Source organism: Saccopteryx bilineata, chromosome 2 (genome assembly GCF_036850765.1).
Source record: "Saccopteryx bilineata isolate mSacBil1 chromosome 2, mSacBil1_pri_phased_curated, whole genome shotgun sequence".
Taxonomy (NCBI): Eukaryota; Metazoa; Chordata; class Mammalia; order Chiroptera; family Emballonuridae; genus Saccopteryx; species Saccopteryx bilineata.
In genome coordinates this window covers 170,969,475-170,989,233 of record NC_089491.1, presented here as the reverse complement: position 1 = coordinate 170,989,233, position 19,759 = coordinate 170,969,475, and the positions used below count along the sequence as shown (strand labels likewise).

Below are 19,759 nucleotides of genomic sequence, written 5' to 3'. Positions count from 1 at the left end.
GTGGGACTGTAAAGTAGTACAACCATTATGGAGGAAAGTATGGTGGTTCCTCACAAAACTACAAATAGAACTACCTTATGACCCAGCAATCCCTCTACTGGGTATATACCCCAAAACCTCAGAAACATTGATACGTGAAGACACATGTAGCCCCATGTTCATTGCAGCACTGTTCACAGTGGCCAAGACATGGAAACAACCAAAAAGCCCTTCAATAGAAGACTGGATAAAGAAGATGTGGCACATATACACTATGGAATACTACTCAGCCATAAGAAATGATGACATCGGATCATTTACAGCAAAATGGTGGGATCTTGATAACATTATAAGTAGTGAAATATGTAAATCAGAAAAAAACAAGAACTACATGATTCCATACATTGGTGGAACATAAAAATGAGACTAAGAGACATGGACAAGAGTGTGGTGGTTACCAAGGGTGGGGGGGGAGGGAGGACATGGGAGGGAGGGAGGGAGAGAGTTAGGGGGAGGGGAAGGGGCACAGAGAACTAGATAGAGGGTGACGGAGGACAATCTGACTTTGGGCGAGGGGTTTGCAAAATAATTTGATGACAAAATAACCTAGACATGTTTTCTTTGAATATATGTACCCTGATTTATTAATGTCATCCCATTACCATTAATAAAAATTTATTAAAAATAAAAATTCCTTACCTCTATTCCTGTGGTTGGCTTGCACACTGGAAGGGGCATTGCAAGGCAGGAGAGAGTGACCTATTGGGAGGAGGAAGCTGGAGAGGCAGGAGAACCTGCAGAAGGTGCCAGAGATACTGGGTCAGGTGAATCAGGATTGCCTAAGGAACATGCAGGGGATGCTGGAGATGATTCTATAGATGCTGCAGGTGTTTCATCTCGAGAAGCAGCTGATGTAGAAGGTATAGGCAGAGGCAGATTAAGGTCAGTTGAGGCCCCGGGCACAGAAGAAAATATTGGGCCCCTTAAAAAAAAAGAGAGAGAGAGAGAGAGACAGGGAAAATAAAAATACATGTTAACCATTATTTTTATATAAATAAAAAATACTACATACTATTAATGTTAAAATTGCACATATGAAACCAAACTTGGTGTCATTAGAAAGAAATGTAAAGTTGGGGTTTTGCGGGGCCCTTCAGAAGTCGGGGCCCACGGTTACATCTGCTTCTGGGTACAGGATCCATTGCAGGCCTCTCTGCCTTCTTAAAGAACTGTTCCAGGCTAGTCTGGAACTAGTCTGCCCATATAGTCTGAAAGTAGGATGCTAACAGTGTAGCCAAAACACTCCTGTCTCAATATTTTTTAAGTTTTTATGGGAGTGAGTGCTGTAAACTTGAAACGACGAAATGACGTATGTCAAGACTGTCATAAACCAAGGACCCCTACTATTTTATTTGATAATATTGTTTCTTTTTAGAAATAACAACCATTTAGAGGCATAGGCTAGAGAAAGGACAGTTGAAGGTTTTTTATACTGTTGGGGGAGTGCCCCTGAGGGCTAGAAAATAAGGTTCTGAGCTTAGTTCGGTCACTAACTGCTTGTTTGACTTTGGGTGATTGCCCTAATTTTTAAGAAATTCAGCTCTGTTTTGGGAAGATAAAAGAAAATATGGGCCAAATTCATCCTGAAGTTCTTTCTAAATCAAAAAGTTATGATTTAAAGAAAATCTCTCACTCAGTGTTTTCTTCCTGACCACTAACAAGTTCCAAGTGCAGGCAGAGCTGTCATGGGGCTGTGCTGCCACCTTGTGGTATTTTGGGTGATCTGTACACACTAGACCAAGGGGTCCCCAAACTGCAGCCCCCTGAGGCCATTTATTCGGCCCCTGCCGCACTTCTGGAAGGGGCACCTCTTTCATTGGTGGTCAGTGAGAGGAGCATAGTTCCCATTGAAATACTTGTCAGTTTGTTGATTTAAATTTACTTGTTCTTTATTTTAAATATTGTATTTGTTCCCGTTTTGTTTTTTTACTTTAAAATAAGATATGTGCAGTGTGCATAGGGATTTGTTCATAGTTTTTTTTATAGTCCGGCCCTCCAATGGTCTGAGGGACAGTGAACTGGCCCCAGTGTAAAAAGTTTGGGGATCCCTGCACTAGACTGTAAACTGATTAATTTTAATACTACATTTTAATAATATTATATTTGCTCCTAAAGGTATACAGATACTTGCTTAACATTTGGAAACTTTAGGCTCTATACTTTATACTTGAACTTGTTTCTACTGAATGACTTTGTAAGTTATCACACACCAGATCTCTCTCTATATAAGAGTTTTAGAAATAATAGTACAGTAATAAAGAGTAACCCATTTCATGAATTTGGGAGATTTAAAGTCAGTTATTTTTAAAACATTGGATACAAATTATTTACATCACATACAGAAGCCAATTGTTTTTCTTACTAGTTTGAAGAAAATACATTGTTCAATACTACTCACATACCATTCCATTACATACAGAGCTTCTATAACAAAATGCCTTAGTGCTAGTGAGCACTCAATCAATATTTATTGCCTAAACAATAAAAAACAGAACTAATGAGTATTGGCTGCCTTTATATGTTGGGCACTGTTTAGGTACAAAACAAATATTGCTTTAGAAATATACGTACTAAATTATAGATCAAAGCACTTTAGAAATATATTTGGAATGTATTTACTCATATCAATTTGATCTCATCTCTCTCTTCTTCAAATTCTAATGAAGTTGAAGTGGGGCTCTGGAGGAGATAGAACGGGGTAACTGCCCTAGCATGTCTAGGTCTCAGTCCTTGGAGCCCAAATGGACTTTTAGAGGAAAAAAATAGATTACATGTTTTGCTCTGTATAAAGTCACTTTCTTAAAAATACCTTCATCTTGAGTAAATTTTGATGCTTTCTGTTAGTAAAAATTAGTTGATTTGTTTGGGGAAGTTTTGAGTTTGGAAGGGCTATTGGCCACTTAATTGTTCAACCAAACATGTTGAAATTACTCCTCCAAACACTAACACACAAAAAAGAAATGGTAGTAGGGTGTGAGATTAGGTAAACAGGTAAAATTTAGGGTTGGATGATGTCACCTTATTCTGACTGGTATTGTGTGGGTTAGAAGTAAGTGAGGGAAGAAAAAGTGGAGATTTCATGGATCAGTCAGTCAAGAAGGAGTAAACCTGAGCTCATTAGTTTTTTCCAGGACAACCTCTCATTATCTTTATTTTAAGTATTTTTAGGTGAATTTATTGGGGTGCCATTGGTTTGTAAAACCATACAGGTTCCAGGTGTACAGCTCAATAAAACATCATCTGCACACTGCATTGTGCAGCTGTCGCCCAAGCAAAGTCTCTTTCTGTTCCCGTGTTCTTCCCCTTTGCCCACCTCCACCAAGCTCCCCTCCTGTTACCCTCCAGCTATCACCACATCATTGTCTGTGTCTATGTTTTGTACATATATAATTTTGATTAATCCCTTTACCTTCTTTCATCCAGTACCCCCACCATCCTCCCCTCTGACAGCCATCAGTCTGTTCCATGTATCCATCCCTCTGTTTCGGTTTTGTCAGTTTATTCTGTTTATTAGATTCCACATATAAGCGAGATCATGTATCTTTCTCTGACTGCCTTATTTTACTTAGCATTATAGTTTCTGGGTCAACCCATGCTGTTCTAAAGGGTAAGATTTTCTCCCCGCCCCCCCCCCCCATCGCCATAGTTAAGTAATATTCCATTGCGTAAATGTACCATAGTTCTTTTATTTACTGATCTACTTACTGATGGATACTTAGGTTGATCACATAGCTTGGCTGTTGTAAATAATGCTGCAATGAACATAGAGGTGCACATATGCTTTTGTATTAGTGTTTTGAGATTTTTACGATTTATTTCCATAAAAGGAATCACTGGGTCAAAAGGAAGTTCTGGTTTCAATTTTCTGAGGAAACTCCAAACTGTTATACACAGTGGTTGTACCAGTCGGCATTCCCACGAACAATGCACGAGAGTTCCTTTTTCTCCATATTCTTGCCAGCACTTGTTTATTTATTGATGACAACTATTCTGGCAGGTATAAGATAATACCTCATTGTGGTTTTAATTCACATCTCTCTGATAATTAGTGACCTTGAGCATCTTTTAATATGTCTATTGGCCATCTGTACGTCCTCTATGGAGAAGCGTCTACCAGGTCCTTTGCCCATTTTTAAATTAGATTGTCTTCCTGGTGTTGAGCTGTATAAGTCCTTTACAGTTTTGGGATGTTAACCCCTTATGAGATGTACCATTGGCAAATATATTCTCCCATTCAGTGGCAACTCTTTTCATTTTGTTGTTGCTGTGCAACAATTTTTTGTGTGTGTATTTTTCTGAAGTGAGAAGTGGGGAGGTAGAGAGACAGACTCCCACATGCACCCAGCCAGGATCCACTTGGCATGCCCACTACGGGGCAATGCTCTGCCCATCTGGGGTATTGCTCTGTTGCAACTGGAGCCATTCTAGCACCTGAGGTGGAGGTCATGGAGCCGTCCTCAGCGCCCAGGCCAACTGTACTCCAATGGAGCCTTGGCTGCATGAGGGGAAGAGAGAGATAGAGAGAAAGGAGAGGGGAAGGGGTGGAGAAGCAGATGGGCGCTTCTCCTGTGTACCCTGGCTGGGAATCAAACCCAGGACTTCCACATGCTGGACTGATGCTCTACCACTGAGCCAACTGGCCAGAACCACTGTGCAACAATTTTTAATTTTGATGTAGTCCCATTTGTTTATTTCTTCGTTTTCCTTGCCCAGTGACATATATTGACAAAAATATTGCTATGAGAGATGTGTGAGATTTTACTGCCTATGTTCTGTTCTAGGATTTTTATGGTTTCATGACTTACACTTGAGTCTTTTATTAATTTGTTTATTCTTGTGTGTGATGTAAGTTGGTGGTTTGTTCCTTTTTTTTTGCTTGAACCTGTCCAATTCTCTCAACACCCACTTATTGAAGAGACTGTCTTTACTCCATTGTATACTCTTGCCTCCTTTCTCAAATATTAATTGACCATAAAGGTGTGGGTTTATTTCTGGGTTCCCTGTTCTGTTCCATTGATCTGTATGCCTGTTCTTATGCCAGTACCAGGCTGTTTTGATTAGAATGGCTTTGTAGTATAGGTTGATATCAGGTATTGTGCTACCTTCAACTTTGTTCATCTTAAGATTGCTAAGGGTATTCAGGGTCTTTTTATATTCCATATAAAATTTTGAAATATTTGTTGTAAATCTGTGAAACATGCCATTGGTATTTAAATAGAAATTGCATTGAATCTATAAATTGGTTTGTGTAGTATAGACTTTTTTTCTGGATTTTATTTATTCATTTTTAGAGAATGAGATGAGAGAGAGAAAGAGAAGGGGGGAGAAGCAGAAAGAATCAACTTCCATATGTGCCTTGATCAGGCAAGCCTGGGGTTTCAAACTGTTAACCTCAGCATTCAATGCTTTATCCACTGCACCACCACAGGTCAGGCAGTATGGACATTTTAATGATGTTGATTCTTCCAATCCATAAATATAGAATATGCTTTCACTCATTTGTATATTCCTCACTTTCTTTCTTTTTCAAGTACAGGTCTTTTACCTTCTCGGTTAACTTATTCCTAGGCACCATTTTTTGTTGTTGCTGCAATAATAAAATGATTATTTTCTTAATTTCTCTTTCTGATAGCTCTTTATTGGTGTATAAGAATGCCACTGATTTCTAAATATTAATTTTGTATTCTATTTTCCAAATTCACTTATTAGATATAGTAGTGTTTTGGTGGAGTCTTAAGGGTTTTCTATGTACAATATCATGTCATCTGCAAATAATGACAGTTTTACTTTCTCATTTCCAATTTGCATACCTTTTATTTTTTTCTTATCTGATTGCTGTGGCTTAGACTTAAGTACTATGTTGACTCCTGCCTTGTTCCTGATCTTAAGGAAAAAGCTTTTAGTTATTGCCTATTGAGTATGATGTTGGTTGTCATATATGGTCTTTATTATGTTGAGGTATGATTCATCTATTTTCACTTCACGGAGAATTTTAAAAATAAACTGGTGCTAGATTTTGCCAAATGCTTTTTCTGAATCTATTGATATGATCTTCTTTTTATCCTTTATTTTGTTTGTATGATGTATCGTGTTTATTGATTTTTAAATATTGTACCAACCTTACACACCAGAATAAATCCTACTTGATCATGGTGTATGATCTTTTTAATGTGCTGCATCCAGTTTGTAAATAGTTTGTTGAGGATTTTAGCATATAAATTCATCAAGGGTATTGGTCTATAGTTTCCTTTCTCTGTAGTGGCTCTATCTGGTTTTGGAATTAGGATAATCTCATTCACAACTGCCTGTGTCCTGCCGTACATGTACACCATATCAAGTGAGGACAAAATTGTAACCATCAAAGCCTGCTTTAGCTAAATCATTTTCATTGTCCTCTTTGAAGCTCCATAATTTTTTCTCTTGGCTATGATGTCCTCTGAATACTACATGCCACCTGTAAATCCCTGCATTATATGACCATCATGAACAGCAGAGTCTGCAAAAATCTCATTCTGTATTGTTGGGTATCTGGCTTATTGATCATCCTCCTGCCTCTTGGCCTGAGCCTCCACCTGGAATTCTGTGACTTTGTTATTGATAATTTTTGCCATGATGCTTCTCTAATACTGAAAAATTTATGTTTAGATGTATGGTTCATAGAGCAACTGGTGATATTCTGTGCTGTATTGACCTTCATAATGACCCTTATTTGTATAGTTCTGTTCTAAGATTACTCTAAGATTGTTCTCTTTCCATCACAGAAAGAAACCCCTTTCTATTTGTTTTCTTCCCACATAATTGTGGTTTCCATCACATATGGCAGCTGAATTTTTATGTATACCAAACGTTCAGCTAAGGATGAAGTGGCCATTAATAAGGCAGTTTCTCTACTCATTACATCTGTTTCTCCTTTGTTAAACCCCTTCATTTATACCCTGTGGAATAAACAAGGAAAAGTCTTTCCATGACACACTCAAAACATTTGTGCTTTATTTAAAGAAGAATTCTGGAATTCAAGTTAAAATAAAACATATATCATTAAAATATGGGTGAAAAGTGAAGCTATAAGAATGACATACTTTGCCCTGGCCAGTTAGCTCAGCAGTAGAGCGTCGGCCTGGCGTGCGGGGGACCTGGGTTCGATTCCCGGCCAGGGCACATAGGAGAAGCGCCCATTTGCTTCTCCACCCCGCCACCCTCCTTCCTCTCTGTCTCTCTCTTCCCCTCCTGCAGCCAAGGCTCCATTGGAGCAAAGATGGCCTGGGCGCTGGGGATGGCTCCTTGGCCTCTGCCCCAGGCGCTAGAGTGGCTCTGGTCGCGGCAGAGCGATGCCCCAGAGGGGCAGAGCATTGCCCCCTGGTGGGCAGAGCATCGCCCCTGGTGGGCGTGCCGGGTGGATCCCGGTCAGGCGCATGCAAGAGTCTGTCTGACTGTCTCTTGTTTCCAGCTTCAGAAAAATACAAAAAAAAAAAAAAAGAATGACATACTTTGACAAACATTAAAAAATATTGAGAGCATCTAAGAAAATGCTTAAGGGATGCAAAATTATGTAGATGGGCATTTCTCTACTCCCTTGAAACTGTAAAACTTTAAAAAAATATATTCTTCTAAAGTGATGTCAGACTAATGGCAGCATGAAAGATACTCCTGATCTCTCCTGCTGAAATTTCAGCAAACAAGTGAAGTCAGAGAAATGCTGCCGTGAGGGGGGTTCCTGATACCTCTCCCTGAAATTTCAACAAATTCAACAACTAGAGACAGAAAAACAATCCCAGGAGCATCTGAAATACACATACATTAAACAAAGGTACGATTGGGCAAAAAGGTGGCTGAAAAACCACTCTGAAGGAAATAGGACGGAGAACGGAGTATTATGCTTCCCTCATTGACCCAAGAAAAGTATTTTTCACTTGAAACTGAGAGGAAGGGAAGGCTAGGGTAGAGAGATTCAAGCTGAGGAGAGAGTGTGCCCACAGCTCAACCTACATGGAGCTAACACCAGCAGCAAACCCCGGCAGAGGTGAGCAAGTGGCTTGCCTGTGGAGTGGGGCTTTGTTTATCCCCTGTCTCCAGATCAGCAAGGATGGGCAGTGTATGAGTGGTTCCTCCTAGCACCTCAGGCATGGGCACCCGCATTCCTGGATGGAGGGGCTAGGTCGGAGACTGTCAGCAGTGGTCTTCTATGTGGGCTGCAGCCAGAGTCTCTGTATAATCCCTGATCCCCGAACAACAGCATGCAGGGAGTGCATGAAAGCTGGCTTCCCTATGCCCAGACCTCTTGGGGAAGAGTGCTTCTGCCAGCCATACAGGCTAACAAAGCAAATTACCTGGGAAGAAAACTATGGAAGTGCTGGGAGAAGGGTATGCAGGCAGTTTGCAGACAGCCTCTAGAGAGCATACCCATGGATCGCTGAAAGGAGCCTAACCCACAGTCTGCTCACTGCCCAGGTGGCTTACGCTGGCAGTGGCTCTGGCTGACAAGGTCTTCTTTCCCATGTCTGCGATTTAAGAGAACCCAGAGGAGGGACTTGATAGTCCTTAGGGCATCTTGCTCAGCAAGCAGTGGCTGGGGTAACTTCCTGCCAGCCAATACAGGGGAAAAAGAATATATTTCTATGGAACAGACCTCAGAGAACACTGCAGAAGTTAGGCGGGCTGGGCTGTAGGCTTCCCAATAAGGGAGAAGCCTGTGAAGAGCAGACCTGCGGAGTGCTAGAGCAAATTTAGCTAGACATGCCCGGGGAACCTTAGAAAGGAGCCTGACCAGAAGTCGGCTTGCCCTCTAGCCTGCTTAAGTTGGTGGCTGTGGTCGGCAGAGCTTTTATACCCAGATCTGTGCTTTAAAAGGACCTGGAAGAGGGACTTGGCAGCTTTTAAGACCTCCTATTCTGCAGGCAGTGACTGGGGCATCTTCCTGCCAGCTGATACAGGTTACAAAGTGCAAAAACCCTGGGGAGAGTAGTCCTGCGAAGTGCTGAATCATACTAGACATACCTGGAGGCTCATAGAAAGACACCTGAGAAGCAATCAGCTCTCAGCCCTGCCTGATTACCCTGGCAGCTCAGGCTGGCAAGGCCTTACCCAGAACACTGCATTGAGTGGGAATAGAGGGGGGTTTGGGCAGCTCTTAGAGCCTCTTGCTCTCCAGGCAGTGGCAGCGGCAACTTTACAGCTGGGTCCCCAGGCTGTGGTTCAGGAAGGAGAAACTGAGAAAGAGGCTCCGGGAAAACGGATTCTCCCATTGTCAAAGCCTGCAAACACTAACAAGTCCTGCCTACCAATGGGACTGAGGCCTAGTTTACATCATCACCATAGTGACACATCAGTTGCAAATCTCTACCTAAGAGTGCCACTGGGGCTGATCCTGGGGTACAGTGCCACCAGCCAAAAAGAGAAAGAAGAAAAAGGTAGAAGATAACCTCTCAAAACCAGGAAAAATCCAGTCTTTATAACTTTTTCCATTTTTCCCTCTCATTTTTGTATCTTTTTTTCTTCCACCTTGGTTCTTTTATCCTCTTTCCGTTTTATTCTTTTCATTTTGAACTTCATTACCCATAGGTGTTATATTTTCCATTCTTTTTTTTTTCTCTTTCTTTCTCCATTTGCTTTCTTCTTTTCTCTTTCACTTTTCCTCTCATTCAATCCTCACTCACAAACAAATTATTTTATTTTGGATTCAAATTTTTTCTTTGTGGCATTTTGTGTGCTTTTTACTTCACTGTTTATCTCATTAGTGCCGGGGTCCAGCCCTGGGGGGGAACCCAGGGGTCCCACAGGAAGAGATGGTGTCGGCAAAATCGAGTGAGAGAGCCGAATTCTTTTCTTTCTCTTTATTCTCTAGTTAGTATTTACTGCCAGGCATCTCTCCCAAATGCTGGTCTAGCTTTCTTTTTATGCACACACATTAAGTTACAATCACATGGTATTTTGTTTCACTATGGTTACATGTTTCCAGATAACAGTTAATTCATATCTATAAACTATAAATCAGGTGGTAAGTTATTCAAAGTACAGTTATACAATAGCAATAACAATATTGGTACAAACTTCTAAAATATTAGTACTAATTAATAACTCTACTTTACTGTTGTTGTGAGTCAAGGGCACAGAGAGAGATTAGCAGACAAAATCATCAAGGACTAGCAAAGGACCACCGCTTGCTCAGGCAAATGGCCTTGAGTTCATGCAGTGTCCTAATTTTTCTCACAAGACTTCAAAGGCTTGCTTATTAAGAAATTGTCATAACATCAAGAGTAACTTTTGCTTAAAGATATATAGAGTGCACCTGCAATATTAATTGCTATTGCTTCTATGGATCCCACCACATTCCTCTCCTTATTCTTGAAAAATACAAAAATCTCATGAGAATGTTTTACTGAGAAAAGCCCAGCAACTGCCTTCAGTCACAAAACAAGTCTCTTAACAAAACATTCTATACTTGCCGGCTGTGCTCCCATCCAAGGCCACGCAACGGGCCACTCCGCTACATCTTACCTAAGATTCTATTGTCTAGTCAAATTTTATTTATTTACTATATTCACACACTAGTTAAGTTCTAACTATATTCTTCTCAGAGTGTTCCACCATCTGCAGGTCAGGTAAGCAAGAAGAAAGGAAAGTTTCTCTACTCTATCACATGAAAAGGCTAGGGAGGAAAGATGATGAATTAAGTGAAGGCCGAAAGGTGCTCTGTGCACAGCCACTGCCTCCTATCCATTTACAAGTCACAATCTATTCTTTCTAACATGATTAATAAGAAGAAATTCTCCTACAAACTTAACCCTTTACGAGGGATATCATAGCCAGCCTCTTATGTTTATGAGCCGAGTTCAAGGGGCTTACAGGCTTTTCTGTGGAACTCACACCCTCTGTCTCATTTTCAAAGAAATTACTATGAATCTACAGGGAAAGCACAGTACTATTATCCCTGTGCCATAAATAATAGCACACACCCAGAAAGGGGGGGGGGTATAAGGCCATATTAATTCAAAAAGTCAAAGGGGGAAGTATCATTATGCCTTTCCTTTGTGGTGACTTTGTCAACCCGCAGCCATTGGTCTTCACTGCGGTGACTTTGTCAATCAGCAGCCGTTGGTCTTCTCTGTTGTGACTTTGTCAATCAGCAGTTTTTGATCTTCTTCTGCTGTGACCTTGGCAGCCAGCAGTTGTGGGTCTTCTCCTGCTGTGACCTTATCAGCCAGCAGCTGTGGAACTTCTCTGCTGTGACCTTGTCAGCCAGCAGTTGTTGATTGGCTCTCGACACATTAGCATTCCTCCAAACTCTGGCTCTCCATTTTATGTAGTTTTTGTTCCACTTAATACAATAAAATTTGCATCTTTCACTGTAATACTTTTTTCTTTTTTCTAATTTTCTCTTTCACTATATCTCTCATTCAACCATCATTTATAAACAAATTATTTTATTCTTGATCCAAATTTTTTCCTTCTAGCATTTTGTGGGTTATTACATTGTTTTTAACCTCTTTTTCAATTCTCCCCAACTCAGGCCCTCCACTATATGTACTTTTTGTACCATTAACACAGTATAATTTTAAGTTTTTCACGATGTTTTCTCAAAAACCATAATTTAATTTCTTTACTTTCATTTTCTATCTTTATTTTTTTATTCTTTATCAACTCTTATTAGAGTAATTAACAGTACTACTCTCAAATGCCATTCAGAAAAAAGAAATAAAATATCATGGATACAAAAGACAGAGATGTAGCTCAGATAGATGAGGAAAAATCTATAGAAAAAAATGTCAATAGCTTGGAAACCTTCGAGTTAAATGACAGGGAATTTAAAATTGAAATCCTAAAAATACTGAGGGATATACAAGAAAGCACAGAAAGTCAATTTAGGGAGCTCAAAAAACAATTCAACAAACAGAAATAATACATCACCAAGGAAATTGAAACTATGAAAACAAATCAAACAGAGATGAAAAACTCAATTCCTGAACGGAAAAACGAGATAACAAACTTAGCTAATAGAACAGGCCAGTTAGAAGAGAGAATTAGTGACATAGAAGACAGGCAACTAGAGGCACTACAGAGAAAAGAGGAGAAAGACTCACAAATTGTGAAGAAAAAAAAAAGGGAATTGTCTGACTCCATCAAAAAGAACAACATAAGAATAATGGGTATATCAGAAAAAGAGAGAGAAAATGGAATGGAGAACATATTCAAACAAATAATAGGTGAGAACTTCCCAAGCATGTGGAAAGAACTAAAGCCTCGAATTCAAGAAGCAAACAGAACACCGAGTTATCTTAACCCTAACAAACCTACTCCAAGGCACATCATAATGAAATTGGCACATACCAATGACAAAGAGAAAATTCTCAAGGCAGCCAGGGAAAAGAATACAATATATAAAGGAAGCCCCATTAGATCATCATCAGATTTCTCAGCAGAAACTCTACAAGCTAGAAGAAAGTGGACCCCAATATTTAAACTTCTGAAAGAGAGGAACTTCCAGCCAAGAATACTATACACATCAAAGCTATTCTTCAAATACAAAGGAGAAATAAAAACATTCACAGATACAAAAAAGATGAGGAAATTTATCACCAGAAAACCCCCACTTCAGAAATTAAAGGGGGTTTTCCAACTAGATACAAAGAACAAAACAAAACAAAACCACAAGTAAAAGCTCCACCAACAACACAATAAAATCAAATTTAATCTGTGACAACAAAAAAAAGTGGGAGAGGACAAAGATTAACAGTAGCAAAGGATGATGGAGTGCAGAAGCACTCATGAGATAATGTACTACAATGAACAAGATAGGTACCCTTTCCATTACTTAACGATAACCACCCCTGAAAAAACCACCACAGAAGCACATGGCTTGAAAAAAGGAGCAACAGAAGAAAGAAGTATGAATTACAACCAAACAAAAACAAATGATAGAAAAACAAAAGAGAAGAATCAAACAAGATACAAAACTAACAGAAAGCAATATATAAGCTGGCAATAGAAAACCCTCAAGTGTCAACAATCACACTAAATGTAAATGGATTGAACTCACCAATAAAAAAACGCAGACTAGCAGAATGGATTAAAAAAGAAAATCCAACTGTATGCTGCCTACAAGAAATACATCTAAGCTACAAGGATAAAAACAAATTCAAAGTCAAAGTCTGAAAAACAATACTCCAAACAAATAACATCCAAAAAAAAGCAGGTGTAGCAATACTTATATCTAACAATGCTGAGTACAAGACAGCAAAGGTAATCAGAGACAAAAACAGTCATTTCAAAATGATAAAGGGGACACTGAATCAAGAAGACATAACACTTCTTAATATATATGCACCAAACCAAGGAGCACCAAAATATATAAGATAGCTACTGACTGACCTAAAAACAAAAACTGACAAAAAATACAATCATACTTGGAGACCTCAATACACCGCTGACAGCTCTAGATAATTCATACAAACAGAAAATCAATAAATAAATACTGGCCTGAAGTGAAACATTAAAACAATTGGATATAATACACATCTACAGGACATTTCATCCCAAAGTGCCAGAGTATACATTTTTCTCTAATGTACATGGAACATTCTCAAGAATTGACCATATATTAGGCCACAAAAATAGCATCAACAAATTCAGAAAGACTGATATCACACCAAGCATATTCTCCGATCATAAAGCCTTGAAACAGAATTTTAACGGCAAAAATAAGGTAAACAAACCCACAAAAATATGAAAACTAAACAACATACTTTTTAAAAATAAGTGGGTCAAAAGAGACCTGAAGATGGCACCAGAGTAGGCAGATGCACAGACTCCCAGCTCACACCACTGAACTGGATTATAAACTAATTTATGAACAATCAGCGTAAAAAACCAAATCTGGACTACAAAAACAGTTTTCAAAAACCAAGGAGCAAAGAAGAAGCCACAACAAACCTGGTAGGGAGTGCCTGAATCTCCCCTGCTTACAGGAAAGGGGGTGGGGGGAGGCTGGGCTCTCACTCGAAGGAAAAGAGCAGTAAATACTGCTCACAGCCACTTGCCTGGTGACCAGGGAATGAGGTATGTTGAAAGGGCCCACTTGTCTTCCAAAAAGAAAGGACAGAGAGAGAGACGGAGAGTGAGGGGGAGAGAAATATAGATGACATGAAAAGCTGACTCATTCAGTGCTGGAGGCGGCCATAACTGGGGGAGGGACTGATCCTTCCACAAAGCAAAATACAAAAGTACTTCCAGGTCACAAAGTTACAGACATCTCTCCAGCTCCAATCAGCACAACAAGACACAGCTGAAAACAAGAAGTGGGGAAAGGGGCAGTAACTCAGGTCTCCATGGAGACCTGAGATACACCTCCCTCTACTGAAGCTGAGAGAAAGCAACCCACCACCAGAGAGATTAACTGGCAGAAGAGGACTTCAGAACCTCAGGTCACACCCACTGCATTCCTGGATACAGTTTCAAATAAGCTCCCTGCTGAGATCAGCAAACAAGACAATCACCTGTTAAGAAAACAAACAAATCAAGACTTCAAAGAGGCCAAATCCAAAAGTGGATTACAAAAAATAGCTGATGCCAACCCAAGAAGACCTAGAAACAACACAAGGGAAAACTGGAAGGAGACAACACCAAGCCCAGACTCAACCAGCTCTACAAAGAAAACACCCAAACACCCAGACACAATGAGAAGACAAAGAAGTGCAATCCAAATGAAACCACAAGAGAAACTTTCAGGAGATGAACTGAGTGATATGGAAATAATCAAACTTCCGGATGCAGAGTTTAAAATAATGATTGTAAGGATTCTTAGGGATCTTAGAACAACAATGAATGGTCATCACGAACACCTAAATAAAGAAATAGCAAGTATAAAAAAGGATATTGAAATATTAAAAAAAAATCAGTCGGAGATGACAAATACAATAACAGAAATGAAGAACAAAATGGAAGGAATTAAAACCAAGATGGATAGAGCTGAGGATCGAATCACCGAGTTGGAGGACAACTGGAATGAAGGCATGAAAGCAGAGAAGAAAAAAAAGAGACTCAAAAAGTCTGAGGAAACTCTTAGAGAGCTCTGTGACAACATAAAGAGAAATAACATCTGCATCATAGGGCTTCCTGAAGAAGAAGAGAAAGATCAAGGGATAGAGGCTTTGTTCAATCATATCATAGCTGAAAATTTCCCTAAATTAATGCAGGAGAAACTCTCACAAATTCAAGAAGCACAGAGAACTCGACTAAAAAGAAACCTACACCAAGACACATCATTATTAAAATACCAAAGCTAAGTGATAAAGAGAAAATATTAAAAGCTGCGAGAGAAAAAAAGGCTATCACCTACAAAGGAGCCCCCAGAAGGATGACATCAGACTTCTCAACAGACACACATGAAGCCAGAAGGGAATGGCAAACATATTCAAAGTAATGTAGAACAAGAACCTACAACCAAGACTACTTTATCCAGCAAGGCTATCATTTAAAATTGAAGGAGAAATGAAAAGCTTCCCAGACAAGAAAGAAAACTCAAGGAATTCATTACAACCAAACCAATGCTGCAGGAAATGTTAAGGGGCATGGTGTAAACAGATCAAAGTGGGAAAAGAATATAGCAAAAGAGGAATACAGCTTTAAAGAATAAAATGGCAATAAACAACTACATATCAATGATAACCTTAAATGTAAATGGATTAAATGATCCAATCAAAAGACATAGGGTAGCTGCATGGATAAAAAAACAGGACCAGTACATATGCTGTCTACAAGAGACACACCTTAAAACAAAAGATGCACATAGGTTGAAGGTAAAAGGATGGAAAAAAACATTTCATGCAAATGGAAATAAAAAAAAAGCTGGGGTAGCAATACTTATATCAGACAAAATGGACTTTAAAACAAAGAATATAGTAAGAGATAAAGAAGGCCACTACATAATGATAAAGGGAGCAACTCAACAGAAAGATATAACTATTATAAATATCTATGCACTTATTATAGGAGAACCTAAATATATAAAGCCGACTTTGATGGATATAAAGAGTGAGATTAACAGCAACACTATAATAGCAGGGGATTTTAATACCCCACTAACATCACTAGATAGAGCCTCAAGAAAGAAAATTAACAAAGAAACAGCAGACTTAAAGGCCACACTAGATCAACTTGATTTAATAGATATCTTCAGAACCTTTCACCCTAAAGCAGCAGAATATACATTCTTTTCAAGTGCTCATGGTACATTCTCTAGGATAGACCACATGTTAAGGCACAAAAGTGGTCTCAACAAATTTAAGAAGACTGAAATCATACCAAGCACTTTCTCTGACCACAGTGGCATGAAACTAGAAATCAACCACAACAGAAAAGCTCAAAAATTCTCAAACACATGGAAACTAAATAACAAGTTGTTAAATAATAAATGGATCAAGAATGAGATCAAAGAAGAAATTAAAAAATTCCTAGAAAAAAATGATGAGCATACAACAACTCAAAATTTATGGGTCACAGCAAAAGCAGTACTGAGAGGGAAGTTCATAGCACTACAGGCACACTTTAAGAAGCTAGAAAAAGCACAAATAAACAACTTAACCTTGCATCTAAAAGAACTAGAAAAAGAACAGGAAGTAAAGCCTAAATGTAGTAGAAGGAAGGAAATAATAAAGATCAGAGCAGAAATAAATGATATAGAGACTAAAGAAACAATACAGAGGATCAATGAAACTAGGAGCTGGTTCTTTGAAAAGGTAAACAAGATTGATGAACCTTTAACTATACTCACCAAGAAAAAGAGAGAGAGGACTCAAATATATATTCAATAAAATTAGAAATGAGAGGGGAGAAATAACAACTGATACAACAGAAATACAAAATATTGTAAGAAAATATTATGAAGAACTGTATGCCAAAAACTAGACAACCTAGATGAAATGGACAAATTTCTTGAAACATATAATCTCCCAAAAATCAATCTGGAAGAATCAGAAAACCTAAACAGACTGATTACACCAAATGAGATCAAAACAGTTATCAAAAAACTCCCAACAAAGAAAAGTCCTGGGCCAGATGCCTTCACAAGTGAATTCTACCAAATATTCAAAGAAGAACTAACTCCTATCCTTCTCAAGCTATTGAAAAAAATTCAAGAGAAAGGAAGACTTCCAAGCTCCTTTTATGAGGCGAGCATAATTCTGATTCCAAAACCAGGCATAGATAACACAAAAAAAGAAAATGATAGGCTAATATCCCTGATGAATTTAGATGTAAAAATCCTCAACAAAATATTAGCAAACCGGATTCAGCAATATATGAAAAAAATCATATACCATGGTCAAGTGAGATTTATTCTTGGAGGCAAGGCTGGTACTATATTTGCAAATCAATCAATGTGATTCATCACATAAACAAAAGGAAGGAGAAAAACCACATGATAATTTCAATAGATGCAGAAAAAGCATTTGAGAAAATCCAGCACCCATTCATGTTCAAAACTCTCAACAAAGTGAGAATACAGGGAACATACCTCAACATGATAAAGGCCATCTATGACAAACCCACAGCCAACATCATACTCAATGGGCAAATTAAAAGCAATCCCCTTAAGATCAGGAACAAGGCAGGGGTGCTCCCCTTTCACCACACTTATTCAACAAAATCCTGGAAGTCCTAGCCACAGTAATCAGCCAAGAAGAAGAAATAAAAGGCATTCAAGTTGGAAAAGAAGTAAAGCTATCATTATTTGCAGATGATATGATATTATATATAGAAAATCCTAAAGTCTCAGTCAAAAAACTACTGGACCTGATAAATGAATTCAGCAAGGTGGCAAGATATAAAATTAATACTCAGAAATCAGAAGCATTTTTATACACCAACAATGAAGAGTCAGAAAGAGAAATTAAGGAAACAATTCCCTTCACTATTACAACCAAAAAAAATTAAGTACCTAGAAGTACATTTAACCAAGGAGACTAAAGACTTGTACTCAGAAAATTATAAAACATTGATAAAAGAAATCAAGGAAGACACAAACAAGTGGAAGCATATACCGTGCTCATGGTTAGAAAGAATAAACATCACTAAAATGTCTATATTACCCAAAGTAATCTATAAATTCAATGCAATTAAAATACCAATGACATACTATAAAGATATAGATCACATATTCCAAAAATTTATATGGAACCAAAAGAGAACACAAATAGCTTCAGCAATCTTAAAAAAGAAGAATAAAGGGAGAGGTATCACCCTTCCTGATATCAAGCTATACTACAAGGCCATTGTACTCAAAACAGCCTGGTACTGGCAAAAGAGCAGGCACATAGATCAATGAAATAGAATGAAGAACCCAGAAATAAACCCACACCTCTATGGACAACTGATATTTTACAAAGGAGATAAGGGCATACAATGGAGTAAAGACAGCCTCTTCAACAAATGGTGTTGGGAAAAACTTAAACCATTCACAAAAATAAAGTCAAAAGAGATAAAAGACTCAACTGTAAGGCGTGAAACCATAAGCATCTTAGAAGAAAACATAGGCAGTTAGCTCTCTGACATCTCTCGCAGCGATATATTTGCTGATTTATCTCCACGGGCAAGTGAAAAAAAAGACAGGATAAACAAATGGGACTATGTCAAACTAAAAAGCTTTTGCACAGCCAAAGACAATAAGAACAGAATAAAAAGACAAACTACACAATGGGAAAACATATTTGACTGTATGTCTGATAGGGATTTAATAACCAAAATTTATAAAGAACTTGTAAATTTCAACACCAGGAAGACAAACACTCCAATACAAAAATGGGCAAAAAAAAATGAATAGACACTTCTCTAAAGAGGACACACAGATGGCCAATAGGCACATGAAATAATGCTCAACATCACTAATCATTAGAGAAATGTAAATTAAAATCACAATGAGATATCACCTCACACCGGTCAGAATGGCACTCATCAACAAAACAACACAGAATAAGGGCTGGCGAGGATGTGGAGAAAAGGAAACCCTCCTACACTGCTGGTGGGAATGCAGACTGGTGCAGCCACTGTGGAAAACAGTATGGAGATTTCTCAAAAAAATTTGTTAATCGAACTGCCTTTTGACCTAGCCATCCCACTTTTAGGGATATACCCCAAGAACACCATAGAACGGTTCCAGAAGGAGAAATGCACCCCCATGTTTATAGCAGCACTGTTCACAATAGCAAAGATCTGGAAACAGCCCAAGTGTCCATCAGAGGACGAGTGGATTAAAAAGCTTTGGTACATATATACTATGTAATACTACTCAGCCATACAAAATGATGACATCGGATCATTTACAATAACATGGATGGACCTTGATAACATTATACGGAGTGAAATAAGTAAATCAGAAAAAACTAAGAACTATATGAACCCATGTATAGATGGGACATAAAAATGAGACTCAGAAACATGGACAAGAATGTAACGGTAACAGGAACTGGGGTAAAGGGGTGGGGAGGGGGCGAGGAAGGAGAGGGAGGGGGGAGAGGGAGGGGGTAGGGGGAGGGTAGGGGTACAAAAAAAAGCCAGATAGAAGGTGATAGAAGACAATTTGACTTTGGGTAAGAGGTATGCAGCATAATCAAATGTTAAAATAATCTGGAGATGTTTTCTCAGAACATATGTACCCTGATTTATCAATATCACTGCATTAAAATTAATAAAAATAAGATAATAAAAAAAAAGCTTTGGCACATATACACTA

The 19,759-nt window shown here is 38.6% G+C and overlaps 1 protein-coding gene and 1 pseudogene across 1 annotated transcript in view; both read left to right on the top strand.

Moving 5' to 3' along the window:
• Positions 1-1,343: 1,343 nt before the first annotated feature.
• On the top strand, positions 1,344-7,092 carry LOC136322377 (olfactory receptor 6C2-like; annotated as a pseudogene).
• Positions 7,093-8,181: 1,089 nt separating this feature from the next.
• Positions 8,182-19,759, top strand: part of LOC136322376 (olfactory receptor 9K2-like) — a 35,256-nt gene continuing 23,678 nt past the window's right edge. The window contains 1 exon segment of the mRNA XM_066254414.1: positions 8,182-8,400. Coding sequence (XP_066110511.1) covers positions 8,182-8,400 — 219 coding nt within the window.